General features: G+C 39.5%; 1 protein-coding gene across 1 annotated transcript; it reads right to left on the bottom strand.

The window, feature by feature from the left end:
- Window positions 1-10,862: 10,862 nt before the first annotated feature.
- LOC149394349 (TMV resistance protein N-like) lies at window positions 10,863-17,708 on the bottom strand. Its single transcript, XM_089618316.1, has 9 exons — window positions 17,346-17,708; window positions 16,518-17,024; window positions 16,078-16,084; window positions 15,522-15,751; window positions 13,774-14,253; window positions 12,374-13,478; window positions 11,962-12,258; window positions 11,134-11,525; window positions 10,863-11,043 (listed from the first exon to the last, which is right to left on the bottom strand). Exons 2-9 carry the CDS (start codon window positions 16,991-16,993, stop codon window positions 10,863-10,865), a joined length of 3,168 nt encoding a protein of 1,055 aa, XP_089474442.1. The 5' UTR covers window positions 16,994-17,024; window positions 17,346-17,708.
- Window position 17,709: the final 1 nt, after the last annotated feature.

The following is a 17,709-nucleotide window of genomic DNA, read 5'->3' as shown; positions in this document are numbered from 1 at the left end:
CAGCTCGACCTGATCTCACCTCGGTCATCGAAGTGTCTTCTTCGATCTCGTGACCGCCATCAGCTCGACCTGATCTCACCTCGGTCATCGATGTGTCTTCCTCTTCTAGCTCGGTCGTCGAGAAGTCTTTCAGGTCGATCATTGACTACTCGCCCTCAGGAGCTTTCTTGGTCGAACTCCCCTTCAGCTCGTCCCCGTACGTCGTCTGCTCGTTGAAGACAACATTCCTGCTCCGGACTATCTTTCTCGCGTGGGCATCCCAGAAGCGATAGCCGAGCTCAGTGTCACCATAACCAATGAATTAACACTTTTTAGATTTCGGATCGAGCTTACTTCGAACAGATTCATCAACATGAACATATGATAAACAACCAAACACTTTCAGATAAGAAAGATTTACCTTCTTCCCATTCCATGCCTCTTCTGGAGTTCTGAAATCCAAAGGGACGCTCGGTCCTCGGTTTATCAAGAAGGCTACCGTGTTGATTACATCGGCCCAAAAGGTCTTGGGCAGGCCGGAGTGAATCCGCATACTCCGAGCTCGTTCATTCAGCGTGCGATTCATTCGCTCCGCTACTCCGTTCTGTTGGGGAGTCCCCGGGTTCGTTCTCATCGTCTTGATCCCGTTCTCGGCACAATAACATTTTAAGTTGGAGTCGACGTACTCCCCTCCGTTGTCGGACTTCAAGCACTTCACTTTCGAGCTTGTCTCCAGCTCGATCATCGCCTTCCAATTTTTGAAGGTAGCGAACACGTCAGATTTATTCTTCAGGAAATAAACCCATACCTTCCTCGTGGAATCGTCTATGAACGTCACATAGTAGCGAGATCCCCCAAGTGAAGGGACTGGAGCTGGTCCCCATACATCGGTATGTATCAGCTCGAGTTTCTCCGCCTTCAGCTCTCTGCTCGCATTCGTGAAGCTAACTCGCTTCTGCTTCCCGAGAATGCAGCTCTCGCACTGGTGATGTTCCACCGTCTTCAGCTCCGGGATCATGCCGTCTTTCACCAGCATCTTCATCCCCTTCTCGCTCATGTGTCCGAGCCTGCGGTGCCACAGCTCGGTCCGCGCGGTGTTGTCGACCACGGCCACCATGTCTCTGCAGCTCGATGTAATGTAGAGCGTGCATGTCTTCTGTCCGCGAGCTACCGCCATAGCTCCCTTTGAGACCTTCCACGAGTTATTCCCGAACGTCGTGGTGTAACCTTCATCGTCGAGCTGACCCATCGAGATTAGGTTCTTCATCAACTTCGGCACGTGTCTGACCTTGTTGATCTTCCAGAGTTGCCTGTTTCCCAACTTCAGCCTGACGTCGACGACACCAACAATGTCTAGAGGCTCGCCATCAGCCACGTAGACCTTCCCATGATTTCATGCGACATAATTCTCCAGAATGTCGCTGTCAGGGGTGGTGTGAAAGGACGCTCCTGAGTCGAGCACCCAAGAGTCAATCGAGCTGCCCACCGTTAGCAGTAACGCATCTGCTAAATCTTCAGTGACGGCGTGGGCACCGCCTTTCTCCTTGGCTGGCTTCTTGCAGTACTTCCTGATGTGGCCGAACTCGCCACAATTCCAGCATGCAAAAGGTCACCCCGACCTCGACTGACCTCGCCCACTTCGTGACTTTGACTTGTCCTTCCCTCGGTTATGATTCCGGTTGTGGTTTCTTCCCTTGTTCTCCACATTCAAGGCCGAACTCGTTGAGGCCTCACCAGAATCAATCCTTCGCACCTCTTCGGCGAGGATGCGATCTCGTACGTCGTTGAACTTTAACTTCGCACTTCCAACCGAGTTGCTGACCGCGGCCCTCATCGGTTCCCAGCTGTTTGGTAAGGACGCGAGCAAGATCAGAGCTCGCACTTCGTCGTCGAACTCGATCTCAATCGATGACAGTTGGTTGACGATTGTGTTGAACTCGTTCACGTGAGTGGCTACCCCAGCTCCTTCATCCATCTTCAAGTGAAAAAGCCTCTTCATCAGAAACACTTTGTTGTTCGCCGAGGGTTTCTCGTACATGTCCGTCATGACCTTCATCATTCCCGCCGTGGTCTTCTCCTTCACCACGTTGTGAGCTACGTTCTTCGACAGCATCAGTCGAATAACTCCCAGAACCTGCCTGTCGAGGAGATTCCAATCTGCCTCGTCCATCTTTTCTGGTTTCTCGCTCAGCGGTTGACGAAGCTTTCTTCCGTACAGATAATCCTCGATCTGCATTCTCCAGAATGCATAGTCCGACCCGTCGAACTTTCCGATCCCGTGCACCGTGCCTTCTTTGCCTCCCATCGTTTTCTATGTCGCTTCTTCTCCATAAGCCGCACTCCGTTTCAACAAGAAACTGCAAACCTAGAAGCTCTGATACCAATTGTTAGGTATTTGACCTCGTCACTCCATCCAGTCGAGCTGGATTGGCTTCGTCACTTCGTCCAAACGTCTTTGGATTCAGTTCGTCAGTTCGCCCAAACCGTTGTTGGGCTTACTTTGTCAAACCTCCTTCTTCTTCGAACAGAAAACGAAAAATAAATAGCAAAGAAAATGACACAAGATTTATAGTGGTTCACTTCCAATGAGAAAGCTACATCCACGTTGCCGCTGCAATACTATAAACCCAATTGGGAAAGATTTACAAGTACAAGTGTTTCTATTTTTGGGTACCAAGGAATACAACACATAGCATCCTTTATATATACTAAGGAATTGTACAAAGTTACTATCCCTAACCGATGTGGGACTTTTTCCAATTCCTTAGATTAGGCTCCACCACTAACATTCACCAGCAACAAGATGGTGACATACAGACAATGAATGTTTAATTAGAGACTAGAATAGTAAGTGACTCTCAGCCTTAAAGGACCGAAGCATGTATGTTCACAAAATTATAGATATACTATTATTTCCAGATAACAAAATGAAAATAATCGCATGTTTAAAAATTATGTAAAAATCCACTTTTTTTTTAAATTGTTATTTTTTTCCCGCCGTTAATAAAAAAAAATACCACGTAATTTGAACTATATCTTCATTTGTATAAAAATAATTGTCTCGTTGAGACCTTTGTAGTTCGCAGTGTGGTAGCAAATTTATTGAAAATGGCGGTGTATATAATATGTTAAGATTTTTTCAGATTTAGCAAAGAGAAAGACGGGACATTTATATAATTAACAGAAATTGTGGACACAAATCTAAATAGACATTGGTGGTTGAACTTGTATCAAACTTTCTACTTTTAATTATATATAAAATCCAAAATTATGAATACTGATGAAACAGTTTTTTTTTATTTATTCGTTAATTTTGTTTTTTCACTTTTAATACTTGACTAAAAACTTTAGTCACTACTACAAAATTGATTTTCTGATGCGCAAGACTATCAGATGTGACTAGTCGCATCTAAATAACTTTTAGATGCGACTAGTCGCATCGGATAATCAATCAGAAGCCGAGAAAATTCGCTCAAATTGTCTTTTAATTTTGACAATCCGATGCGACTAGTCGCACCTGAAAATATGTTGAAACTTTCAGGTGCGACTATGTCGCATCAGATAGTTTCAAATTTTTAGGCGGGCCTCATCTCCCCCTCTTTTATTTCATTAATCTGACATGGCGAATGAAATTTTTATTTTTTTTAATTATAATCTGGTGCGACTAGTCGCACCTGAAGAGTTATCAGGTACGATAATGTCGCACCTGATTATTAGGGTTTTGTTTAAAAACCCAGGTCGAGATTATTTCTTCTCCAGCCGCTCAAACACCATTTTTTCACTCTCCCTCTCTGCTAACTTCCCTTCTCCGACCAGCCTCTCCTCCGTCCACGCAGCTCTCCTCCGTCCCTCTCTTCTCGGCCTCTTCCTTCGCCGACCACCACGCCACGTACCCGTACCCGCCTGGTCCTCCGTGTGTCTCTGGTCCTCCGCGCGTCTCTCTTTCTCTCACTAATTTTCTCTGTTTCATCAGCCGGAGCTGCGCCAGCTCCGCCACCGTCTCCGCCATCGCTGCTCCATCTCCGACAGCGCCACAGCCACCGGACCTCACCGTCTCTGCCGTCCTTGCTGAATCTCCGACGCAAGGTTAGTGTTTTTTTTTTTCATGTTTAAGTATATATATGTATATATATTACTAAATAATATATGTATATGTGTGTAATAATATATGTATTTATATATATGTGTGTTTGTATATTGGTTTAGTTTATGTGTTACTAATTATAGTATTGTATATTGTGTTAAGTAATTTTAATTGGATTAGTTTAATTTAATGTGTAACTTAATTAGTATTAATTTGATAATTAATTTAACATGTTTAGTAATTTGGTTAAGTTTAATAATTCTATTAGTTTAGGTTAAAAGTTTAAATTGATTGTAAATTAATTAGTATTAATATGATAATTTCACATGTTTAATAATGTGATTAGTTTATATTAGGTTAAAATTAAGTTTTAATTGTTTTTTTGACATGTTTTGATATATAGTTTGTGACATTTTTAAATTTTTTGCTTTTAAATAATTTAGATTAATTGTAAGTAAATTATTACCTAGAAATTGTAATTAGTTTAATATTATGTTGCTTAGTTTATAATTAGTTAATTAATTTGTGATAAGTTTGTGTAGTTGATTTAACATGTAATGAAATTGTAATTTAAATAAGAAAAATAGTTTTGTGACATGCTTTGATAGTTTGTGACATGTTTTGATAGTTTGTGATATTTTGTTTATTTCGATTTTTCATTTATAAATGTTGTGATCGAACCACGGAGGTTCGGTTTAGGGCCGAGCTAATTTATAGGATAGTTCTGGATGGTTTGTGTATGTTTTTAAATAATTTTGCAGGTTTTTGGTTTGTCAGTATAATAGGGGAAACTCTGCCGAAATTTCGGTAGAGTTTCGAATCAATTAGTTAAAAAACTCCCAACTTATTCAATCCGATTTCAAAATAACATACAATTCATAATCTCTCTTTCATTTTGTTCTCCGTCGTCCTTTATCAATAACTCTTCAAAACTTTCATTTCTCGCTCTCATTCAGCGAAATGTCCAATCCAAGTAGAGATTGGATCACGGAGAATAATCGGGTGATATTGCAGTACAAAACCGGTGTTAACGAGTTTATTCGCGCTGCAAGAAGATTCCCTAACGAAAATGGCAAATATCGGTGTCCTTGCAAACCATGCAACAACGTGAGATGGCACGACGTCGGGGTTGTCAGGAATCATTTGCTGAACAAGGGGTTTACCCCAGGCTACACAAAATGGTATCATCACGGCGAGGTCGAGCGTGTCGTCCTTCCTCATGAAGAAGATTCCATCGGAGGAACAGATCAGAGAGGAATAGGAGGATTGCATGGTGCTGTGGAGGATATCAGGGATCACGAGGATTTCGACGATGCTACGGAGCCGACCCAGAGCGAGGTGCGTGCAGAGGAGCGAGTGGAAGACCCCTTTGCCGAGTTGGAAGCAGAATTGTACCCTGGATGCAAAGAGTTTTCTTCTTTGTCGTTCTTGGTTTCGTTGATGCACCTCAAAGTCACAAACCATTGGACGAACAAGTCGTTCACAGAACTCTTGCAGCTCTTGAAGAAGTCTCATCCAGCTGGTAATCGAATTCCGGAGAAGCATTACGAGGCAAAGGCGAAGCTGAAGCATTTTGGCATGGGATACGAGATTATCGATGCGTGTATTAACGACTGTGTCCTATTTCGAAAAGATCTCGCGGAAGTCGACTTGTGCCCAGTATGCAACGAGAGCAGATGGAAGCCAACTGGGAAGATGATTCCGCAAAAGATTTTGCGATATTTTCCCCTGAAAGATCGATTGAAGCGGTTGTACGCGTCTCGACACACGTCGCTTCTGATGCAGTGGCACGAAAGAGATCGCGTCAGGGAAGTTGGTGTTCTACGACATCCTGCGGATGGTACGACGTGGAAAAACCTGGACGAGAGATACCCAGGCTTTGCTGTAGAGCCTCGAAACGTGCGGCTTGGACTAGCTGCGGATGGATTCAATCCGTTCGGAGAAATGAGTTTATCGTACAGCATGTGGCCTGTGGTACTAACTGCGTACAACTTGCCGCCTTGGTTGTGCATGAAGAAAGAGTATTTGATGCTGACGCTTTTGATCCCGGGGCCTCACTCACCAGGAAAGGACATGGATGTGTTCTTGCAGCCAATTGTCGAAGAGCTGAAAGAACTGTGGGAGACCGGATTCCGTGTTCGAGATGGCACCAACGATGAAGTGTTTCGATTGCGTGCCGCGCTACTCTGGACGATTAACAATTTTCCAGCTCGATCCTATTTATCGGGATGGAGTGGCCAAGGGTATCTCGTTTGCCCGACGTGCAACCTTGACACGCCGTCTTTGAAAGTCAGAAACAAGATCGTCTACTACGACCATCGTCGATTCTTGCGTACGCGGCACCGATTGAGAAAAAGCACCGATCACTACAAGGATCGCCACGAGAAATGTAGTAAACCCGAGAAGTTGACTCCGCAAGACATACTCGCTCAGTTGGCTAGTGTGTCTTGCACGACAACTGGCAAAAATGCTGGCTCCGTGGGCAGAAAACGAAAGCGAACCGAGTGCGAACTAAATTGGGCCAAGAAAAGCATCTCTTACGAGTTACCGTACTGGTCAGATTTGGAGTTGAAGCATAACATGGACTTCATGCACATAGAGAAGAACGTGTGCGAGAATCTTCTCGGAACCTTGCTCAGCTTAGAAAAGAAGAACTACGACACAGATAAGGCGAGGTTTGATTTGATGGACTTGGGCATCAAGACCGCTCTCCACTTGAAAAAACAAGGGGATTCGTGGTACAAACCGCGAGCATCGTACACCTTAACCCTTGATCAGAGGCAGCGATTTACCGAGTTCCTCCAATCTGTCAAATTCCCAGATGGGGTCGCTGGGAATTTGAAGAAAAATGTGACTGTTGATGGAAAGCTCACAGGTTTGAAGTCGCACGATTGCCACGTGATCTTGCAGAGGTTGTTGGCTATTGGTATTCGTCCTTTTGTGCAATATTCTGAGCGCACTTCATTCCGAGTACACTTTCGTGTACAAGGATGATGAGACCGAGGAGCTGCTTCCGGCGGATTGCTATCGTCATCAGATTGACCAGATTATCATTCGCGATGCAAAGCGACTGAGGCGCAACCAAAAGTCTAGATTATCAGCGACTTTCTTAGGCAAATGTTGTGGGCAAATGAATGTCGCCAAGAAAGAAATCCCAAAAGGATATCAAAAAGACGATTGGGATAAGGTGATAGAGGAGTTCGCAACTGACGATTGGAAGGTAATGTATAATTAAAAAAAATATGTTATCTTCTATGAAATCGAATTATAACGCAATTTAATATGTGCAGAAAAAGTCTACTCGCAACAGAGACAATTCAAAGAACAAGAAAACGAAGTCCACACAAGGGTCGATTTCTTTTTTGGCTCATCGACATTTGAACGTAAGTTTATTCTAATTTTGTAATATTTTTTTTGCAATAAATACATTACTCATATTTTCATAAGAACTGCAGAGTAGGGAAGATGGGACTTTAGCCTCGGCGTTAAACACGTGGGAGAAAAAACATCAAGATGATCAAGGCAATTGGACGACAGCTTGGGCGCAACAAGCATTTGTAAGTTACTTGTGTTAATTACTTAATAATCAAGTTTTGATAATCTTAATAATTTTTTTAACATATGTTTGAAGGCGCGAATTATGACTCAAGTCGAGGATATGCAGCGACAAGCAGCGGAGTCAGGCCAAACGTTTGACATAGACCAGGCGGAGCAGTAATCGATGGATACTGTTCTCGGGCAACGTCGAGATTGGTATGTCGGGATAGGTCCCTCGATCCCGAGATCCTCGTATCTCTTGGCTCAGGCTCAGGACGACAGCTCGTCCTCAAGTTCTTCATCGACGCGCGTTCCAGATCCAGTGATTAGCGAGCTACAAGCAGCGTTGGCCGCACAACAAGCTCAGATGGAGGCGTTTCAGCGACAGTTCTTTGCCTACACACAGCAGCATCCGTCTCCCATGCAGACATCCCTCGCGATGATGCACCCTGGGACGACGCCGCCATCAGCTTCAATGCCGAATGTTCAGACGCCGCCATCCGCTTCAATGCCAAATGCTGATCAGACGCCAGGTTCGGTAGAATTTCAACGACATCGTTCAAGCGGCAGCGCACCAGGCCGCCAAGGCGCACGAGGAAGATCTGGCGGAAGAGGAGGCCGTGCATTCCAGAATTGGCAGACTTCGAATGAAAAAGGGAAACAAAAAGAATAGTTTGTAATGTTTTTAATTTATTGAACGTAAATTATCAAATTTTATGAATTTAATATTAGAATTTCTATTAAATTATTTATATAATTATTCTAATTAATATTATTCTAATTATTTATTTAATTTAACAAAAAAATTATTTAATTAATTTTTAAATAATTTTTTAAATTATAATTTTTAAATAATTAATAGGCTGATTCTATTAGAATCAGCATTTAAAAAAAAAACTGTAGACAATCAGATGCGACTAGTCGCATCTGATACCTTCGCGGGAAAAGTATCAGATGCGACTAGTCGCATCTGATTGTACTGTAACCCGCCAAAATATTACACGAGGAATTACTATCAGATGCAACGTGTCGCATATGATACTTTTCCCGCAACGGTATCAGATGCGACTAGTCGCATCTGATTATACTGTAACCCGCCAAAATATTACGCGGAGAATTACTATCAGATGCGACTTGTCGCATCTGATACTTTTCCCGCGAAAGTATCAGATGCGACTAGTCGCATCTGATACTATAATTCACGCTTTAATACCTTATTTTGGAGGATATTTAGGTGAGACGTTTGGTGCGACTAGTCGCACCTGATAGTGATGACTTTCAGGTGCGACAAGTCGCACCTAATATCATCAGGTGTGGACTTTCAGATGCGACTTTGTCGCATCTAAAGTCGCACCTGATGATACTTTCAGATGCGACTATTGTGCTTTCAGGTGCGACTTTTGTCGCACCTGATGCTATCAATTGTACTAGTGAGTTTCAACCTGTGTCCTACCACTTTCTCTTAAATTCTTCAGTATTGAGAGTACAAGTAAAAACAATAAACATATATTCTGACCAGAAACATCGCTGCAGTCCTCTCTGCGGATTGAAATGGCACACGCTGCAAACACTATGAAATTGGGGTTATACCACCCTGGATTCACGGCCATCGAAGATCCCTGGCTTTGATAGCAAAAACACTTCGAGATTTCGTCCCCAGGAAGCCAAACGTCAACTTCGAGAACATGGCGCAACTGAGATAGATAATTGTTATAGCATTTCCAATGGAATTAACACGTCAATGTATATATATATATATATTTTTTATAAAAAATAGCATTAATTGGAGATAATATTTGTAAAAAACTAAAAGTTATTTGTCATGTCTAAAAACAAAGAAATGTAAATACCTTTGGTTTTGTAAATAACTCTGGTTTTGCTAGAAACGTCCGGAAGTTGACTCAGGCTGCTGCAATTAGTGAGATCCAATATCCAGAGATTTGAGTTGTGAGAGAGATCCGGTAGTTGACTCAGGCTGCTGCAATTAGTAAGATTTAAGCCCTTGAGATTTGAGTTGCAAGAAATGTAGAAAATAATTATTTGCTATACTTTTTTGGAATAATGACTCTTAACACGATTAAGACAACTAAATAATTAATTTACCAATTTAAACACATTACACAATCCAAATTTCAATGAATAACTGCCAAAAATATTCAAATAAAAACGTATAATAAATCCAATGTATTGATATATGTTAATATATGTAAATATTTGTTAATACGTATCAATGTGAACTACGATTTTAAAAAACACAAAATCAGAAAAATAATTGTTGCGTATATATATAGAAAAATAATTGATAAAAAAAAAATAAAAATAAGTGCTTGCTATATTTTTTGAAATATAAGAGAGAATTTAAAATTCAAATTTAAAAAAAAATTGCCTTACATAAACTACCAAATTAATAATCAAAATTAAAATAAAATTTTAGAAAAAAAGGAGGGACAAACCTGGAAAACATAAAATTTTATGATATGGCTACGTCATCTTCGTGGCTATCGGCCTAAGATTTAAAAATACGTTGCTATTTAGCAATGTCAAACGTTTAAATTGGCTATTTTCCTAATGGACCCATAAAAAAATAAAAAAAAATTAGGTAAATAACCGTCTAAAAAAATATAGTTAACATTTCATAAATCTTAGTTAAATAGTCATAAAGATGACGTGACCTAATAAATGGAAATGATTATTTACCTAAGATTTAGGTATGTAAATATATGAAATTGGTTATTTATCTAAGATTTAAAAAACCTTGGCTATTTAGCAATGTCAAACTGTGAATGTGGCTATTTACCGAATGGACCCTAAAAATTACTTGTTGTATTCCTATATACCTACCAATCCCATAACAAAACAATACATATTTAAGAAGACAGGTAAGAAAAGAAAAAAAAAAATCTTAGTGTGATGATATCAGTATTCTCACTCTTAACTCAAGATCGTCAAGTAGTTGAGAAGCACGTCAATGGTGAAATGATCATATGTGCTTAGGTACCCTGTAAAGACATTTATTTTGAAGAACAATGGGCGTCATATACTTTTTAGAGTGCATCAAAATAATGCTCTCAAAATATTAATTTTTGTAAATGGTTAATTAGATTATAAAATTTACCAAACGTTGACTATATATTTAAAATTGTGTTTGAAATTTGCTATAAATCACCTCCTTATAATAAAGGAAGCCACAAAGCAAGATCAATGACTTTTTATGTACACACAAAATGAGAAGATATCACGCGGTATTATTTTTTTCAATTGTTTACTCTTTATTTTGGCTCGTCTTGGTCTTGTGGGTCGTCGAATTAATGAAGTTTTTTCTTCCATTGGTGGACCAACAATGACGCAAGAAAAGAATCCAATAAGTAGATCTCCTTTTTCGATTTAGGGTCTCTTGTTCACATTGGGACAGCACAGAAGAAGCTGACAAGACAATGATAGCTCTTTCAAAATATAAAAATATTAGGCACATACACGAAAGAAGTTTTGTAAATACAAAGATGTAACAATTGTAGCTTCATATTTTGAAGTACTTGTATCCAAACTCCGGATTTCTCAAGTACTCGAGTTTTAAGCAGCGAGAGAGGTCAGGAAGTTGACTCAGGCTGCTGCAATTACTAAGATCCAAGCTCTCAAGATTTGAGTTGCGAGAGAGATCCGGTAGTTGACTCAGGTTAGTGCAATTAGTAAGATTCAAGAACTTGAGATTTGAGTTGCGAGAGAGATCCGGTAGTTGACTCAGGCTGCTGCAATTAGTGAGATCCAACTCCTCGAGATTTAAGCAGCAAGAGAGGTCAGGAAGTTGACTCAGGTTGCTGCAATAACTGAGATCCATGTGCTTGAGGTTTGAGGTATGAGAGAGGTCCGGGAGTTGACTTAGATTGTTGCAACCATTGAGAATCAAGACTTCCAACTTTGGCAAATCCTATACGAAAAGGTAACCGTGATTTATGCGATAAGTCAGGCTGTATAAGTGATTGAAAATACCAAATATGCTTCTTAGTACCTTAAGGTAGTGATATCAAACCTTGAAGTTTTAAAAAATTGTGATTAGAACCAATACCAAACTTCTCTAGCGTACTTTAGTGATATAACTAACTATTTTATACAAAAAAATAAAATAAGCTAATTATTTAACATCTATTTAGCGTTTATGTTGAATAAATAGATACTTTCTAAAAAATGGATTACAAATTTATTATGTATTCGGAATGTACCCTTTTTATTGAAAATATGAATGGAAGTTCAAGGAGATGAACGCTAGAAAAAAAAAAAAAAAAAAAAGTTTAAGGGTCAAATTGCAATAATTTGAACGCTAGAATATATGAACTGTTGTGCTAAAAAATACTTGAAAACAATACCTTGTATTTCTGGCTCCAAACCCGTTCAAGTTTGTCACTTTGAATGCACACCTCATGAAGATTCTTCGGATTAAAACTCTCTGGCAAGCACTTCAAGGGGCAACCCGTCCATCGGAAATATCTCAGTGTATCGGGAAGGAAATCAAGATATTCAGGGAATAAATTTTTGCTTATTTTGTACCAAAAAGACCAATCAATATAGAGAAACCACAGATTGCGCATTTCTTTAAAGACTAAAGGGCTTATGTCAGATTGTAGCATATCCTCCAAGAAAATTCCTTCAATTTTTTGTGTCCCCTAATCACAGTTCATACAAAAAAAAATGACCACATTATGATTATTATACAAATGATAATAAAGTGTGACTGCAATTAAGTTTTAAAGGATCTTGATATTCATAAGCATGACTTACTCGATTCTCTTCCAAGACACGGCAAGTATCTAATGTAGACCACAATCTACTGCGCTCTCCCGGATCCTTTGATTCTCGACGAACAATTTCTTGGCCCATTTCTTCGATCAAATCATGCATGCTTATAAAACCATATTCATCCACAGTGATGAGAGCCTTGTCAACGAGAACACTGATTCCCGCAACAACTCCGGAATATCTGTACCCAAGTATTCTCTTGATCTCATCCATCTTTTCGCCTTTAAGGAAGCAGGCAATATCGAGAAACATGTCCTTGTGGTTCTGACTCAGTCCGTCGTAGCTCACTCTCAATATGTCTTGGACTTCATGGTTTGGAATTGAGTCAAGTAACTCCATTTCGCTTTCCCATTCTTCGATACTCCTTGAATACAAGTGCCGACCCAAAACCGTGAGCGCTAACGGATTGCCTTTGCCATATTTCTTGACAATTGTCTCTGCCAACTCCGAGTATTCCTCGGGCGGAGATTCATCTCCTTCTTTACGAAAAGCTTTCGAGAAAAAGAGACGAAGAGCATCCCCAAAACTCAGGTCCTTAATTTCGTGTATTTCGTCGGCTTTGATAACCTTGAGCACTTGTGAATCTCTGCTCGTCACAAGAATTCTGCTACCTGGACCGAAGCATTCACGATCTATGGCCAGAAGGTCCAATTGCTTTACGTTATCGACATCGTCAAGGACCAAAAGAATATTCCTTTGGCGGAGTCTATCCTTTTCGCGATGAGTGACATGTGTCAAGTTCTTCTCTTTCAACAGTTCCGAGAAAACTCTCTTTTGCAGGTCCGAGGATTGGTGCTTCGTAACTTCCTCTCTAACGTTTTCAAGGAAAGAGAAACCAGAGAATCCATTACAGAATTTGTTGAACAAGACACGGGCCATTGTCGTCTTTCCGATGCCGCCCATTCCCCAAATTCCAATGACACGAGTGTCCTTGTTCGTTAAGTTGACACATAAAGATGGCTCTATAACATGCAAATTGTTATCAATTCCAACAAGACCATTTGTATCATAACTAGAAGTAGAAGGTATCATTTTTAATTCTTCCATGACAGATTCAACAATTTCTTTTATCAACTCGAACTCGGACCTGAAAAATGTAAATAAACTGTAGTCAATAAACATAGCATCGATTTTTTTTTTTACAAAGTTAATGACTGTATTATATCAAACCTTTAAATTATTTTATACTTCTTTTTTACATAAATATTTTATACTTTTAGGGTCAGTATTGAAAAACCCTTATGAGTAACTAAAGATATTTATTAATGAATAGAAAGTTGTCAAACTATAAATAAATAAATCATTTAAAAGCTGGACTTAAGGTTTATGTCAACTAAAACCATTTATCAAATACGGTTAAATCCGGATAACTAACAACTTACCTCGCGTCTGCCGAATTAAATCCGGATAAATCCGCAGTGGTTCTCAGAGATTCCCGCCACATCTTCAACTTTTCCAGCTCATTTTCGAAGCGTGTTTCGAGTTTCGAGAACGCAACTTCGAAGCTTCCCTTTTGGTGGCGTATATTCCTGGGCTCCACCTTGTAGAACACGGGTATAACACGCTGTTTATCTTCTTTCATGAAACGGACGATGTGGTTGAGCTCATCCAGACACCACCGAGAATCGGCATAGTTCTCTGAGAAGACGATTATCGAGATCGCCGATGCCTCGATTGCTTCTAGAAGCACAGGCGAGATCTCGTCTCCTTTCTTGAGGTCCTCCTCGTCTATGACGGTCTTTATTCCTTTATCGCGCAAAGCATCGCAAAGAAAGCTTGTAAAGCCTGTGCGTGTGTCCGTGCCTCGAAAGCTGATGAATACGTCGTATCTTTCGACAGAGGTACTCGAAGAATAAGCCATAGGTGATCAACCTCCAAATATATTAACTGAAATCAAGGGTTTTCTATCAGAAATGTAAATGAAAGCTTATTAGATCGTGACTTTTGCTGAAGTTCGTTTATGCAAACTAAATGGAAGGTAATTAGTTTATAATGTAAACATATAAGTTTATAGTTTACTGCTATATCAATAAAATTAATAGGTGCGCTCCTCTACTTTCTTTTTTTTTTTTAACTTTTATAGTGTTTTACTTTCTTGTAATAAAAAGCAGTTACTCCCTTAAACAAATTCGCAGCGATTAAAATGTCAAGGTAAAACAATTTACCTTGACCCTAAATCGCAGCCGTAATAATTCGCAGTGATTTCCAGAGATTCTCGATCTGAAGCGCCTTTGATGTCTTGAAAACGCAGCTTTGTGGCTTCCCAGATCTAGATTCCCAGATCTCTTTTGGTGTCTTACACACTGCTTGTAATGTCATTTTATTTCAATATGAATTTTTTTGGATTCCAGTCTGTTCATCAATTATCAAACTTTTATAGTTTACTCCTACAATAATAAATTACTAGGTGCGCTCCTCTACTTTTGTTAATTTACTTTTAGTACTGTTTTACTTTCTTGTAATAAAAAAGCAGTTGCTCCCTTAGTCTTGTTATTTTTCATACTCTCACAGATTACTAGAGCGGCGCAAAAAAAAAACTGGTAAAATCGTAAACCGAACCGAACCGTTGGTTTTTAGACCGTTGATCCGGTTTTAAACGGTTTAAAATTTCATCGGTCCGGTCCGGTCTGAACTTTTAAACGGTCCGGTCCGGTCTAAAAAGTCTAAACCGCAGTTTTGACCGGACCGGACCGGTTAGTATTTAAATAAATTAATTAATTAAAAATATATGTCTAAAACGGTCCGGTCTAAGACGGTCCGGTCTAAAACGATCCAAAACGGTCTAAAAGAAAACCGTACCGGTTATTATTTAAGAAAAATATAAACAAAAATAGGCTAAAATAAAACGATCCGGTTTAAAACGGTCTAACGGTCCGGTCTAAAACGGTCCAAACTAGATCGGACCGTTTTAACCGGTTCGGTCCGATCCGGTTTTTTTTCTTATTTGGTCCGATCCGATCCGGTTTAATTTATTTTAAACCGTTTAAACCGGTTCGATTTGATCTTTTGACCGGTTTTAGACCGGACCGGACCGTGCACACCTCTACATATTACAGTTGAAAATATGTCTAAAAATTTCGACTTAATTCAGCAAAAACAAATTCTCAGTGATTAGTTACTAACAATTTACCTGGCCCCTGAATCCCAGGCGGATGAACTCTCAGTCGTTTCTGAAGCGCCTTTTGCGTTCTTAAAAATGCAGCTCTGTAGCTTCCCACCGAGAATCTGTGATAACTCGATCGCTCTCTGAATCGCAGATGAGATTTTATGTGACGATAGTAAAGGAATGAAGAAGAAGAAAGAATACGGAGATAAGACTGTGACTCTGTGCGTGACTAGTTTTTTTTGTCTTAGCTGTACCTAGAATATAAAGGAAGCCACAAAGCATAAAAATATTGACTTTTCTATGTACACAGAAAAAAGGGAGGAAATTTCTTTAAATTTGCAAGTTGGGATATGTATTCATATCACGCGGTATTTTCTTCAATTGTGTAGTCTTGTTTTGGCTGGGTTCATCTGTAGTTGTCTCGAATTTAAGGACTTTTGAGTTTTTTCCACAGCGGGCCCAAGAAAAGAATCGAATAATTAGTGCTCTGTTCACATTGGGGCATCACAGAAGAAAACTAGTTTACGTCAACCAAAACCATTTATCAAATTCGGTTAAATCCGGATAACTAACGATTTACCTCGCGTCTGCCGAATTAAATCGGGGCATCAAGAAAAAAAAATGAAGTATTGTGTTGCATTTCAAAATATTTGGATCGAATATACTCTAAATAATCACTAATTTGACCTCAAATTAATGAATAGAAAGTTGTTAAGACTAAAAATAAAATAAAAAATAATAAATATATATATATATATATAGAGAGAGAGAGAGAGAGAATGAAGAATTTAGATAAAAAAAAATGGAGTATCGTGTTGCATTTCAATATATTTGGATCGAATATACTCTAAATAACCACTAATTTGACCTCCTCTAGTAATGTTTTTTTTTTCTTTTTGGGTAATAAAACTTTTGTAATTTTGTGTTTTAAATAATCACAATGATAATAGAAAAAATCATTTAAAAGCTGTACTTAAGACTAAAACCATTTATCAAGGATATCAAATACGAGCAATTTACCTCGCGTCTGCCGAATTAAATCCGGATAAATCCGCAGTGGTTCTCAGAGATTCCCGCCACAACTTCAACTTTTCCGAGTCGTGTCCGATGCGTAGTTCATGTTGTGAAAATGCAACCTCGAAGCTTCCCTTTTGGTGGCGTATATTGGTGGGCTCCACCTTGTAGAACACCGGTAAAACAAGCTGTTTATCTTCTTTCATGCAACGGACGATGTGGTTGAGCTCATCCAGACACCACCGAGATTGGGCATACTTCTCTGAGAAGACGATTATTGACATCGCCGATGCCTCGATCGCTTCTAGAAGCACAGGCGAGATTTGGTCTCCTTTCTCGAGATCGTCCTCGTCAATGAATGCCTTTATTCCTTTCTCGCACAGAGCTTCGTGAAGACTCTTTGTAAAGCCCCAGCGCGTGTCCGTACCTCGAAAGCTGATGAAGACATCGTATGTTTTGACAGAGGTACTCGACGAAGCCATGATTAAGTTGATCGACCTCCAAAAATATCAACTGATATAACGAAAAGCTTATTAGATCGTGACTTTTTATGCAAACTAAATGGAAGGTAATTAGTTTATAATGTGAACATATAAGCTTATAGTTTACTGCTATAACAATAAAATTAATAGGTGCGTTCCTCTACTTTTTTTTTTTTTTTTTTTTTTTACTTTTAGTAGTGTTTTGCTTTCTTGTAATAAAAAGCAGTTGCTCCCTTAGTTTTGTTATTTGTCATACACGCATTGAAAAAATCTTTAAAAATTTCGACTTCAGGTTTCTGCATCAACAAAAACAAATTCGCAGCGATTATTATGTAAAGGTAAAACAATTTACCTCGACCCTAAATCCCAGCCGTATTAATTCGCAGTGATTTCCAGAGATTCTCGATCTGAAGCGCCTTTGATGTCTTGAAAACGCAGCTTTGTGGCTTCCCAGATCCGTATGTTTGTGGGGTCCACTTTGTAGGTCTTCTTGCAATGTGCTATATGGTTGAGCTCATCCAGACACCTCCGAGAATCTGTGAGAAGACGATTGTCAAGATCGGCGATATTTCGATCGCTCCCTGAAGCGCAGATTAGATTTTGTGTGAGGATAGTAAAAGGAAAGTAGAAGAAGAAGAAGACAAAAGAACAAGATTGTGACTTTGCATGTGACTAGTTTTTTAAAATATAAATGAAGCACAAAGCAATATTGGCTT

The sequence above is a fragment of the Urtica dioica genome, chromosome 6 (genome assembly GCF_054948205.1).
Source record: "Urtica dioica subsp. dioica isolate 48M chromosome 6, U.dioica_male_clone48M_v1_H2, whole genome shotgun sequence".
Classification (NCBI taxonomy): Eukaryota; Viridiplantae; Streptophyta; class Magnoliopsida; order Rosales; family Urticaceae; genus Urtica; species Urtica dioica.
This window is presented reverse-complemented; position numbering and strand designations above follow the sequence as displayed.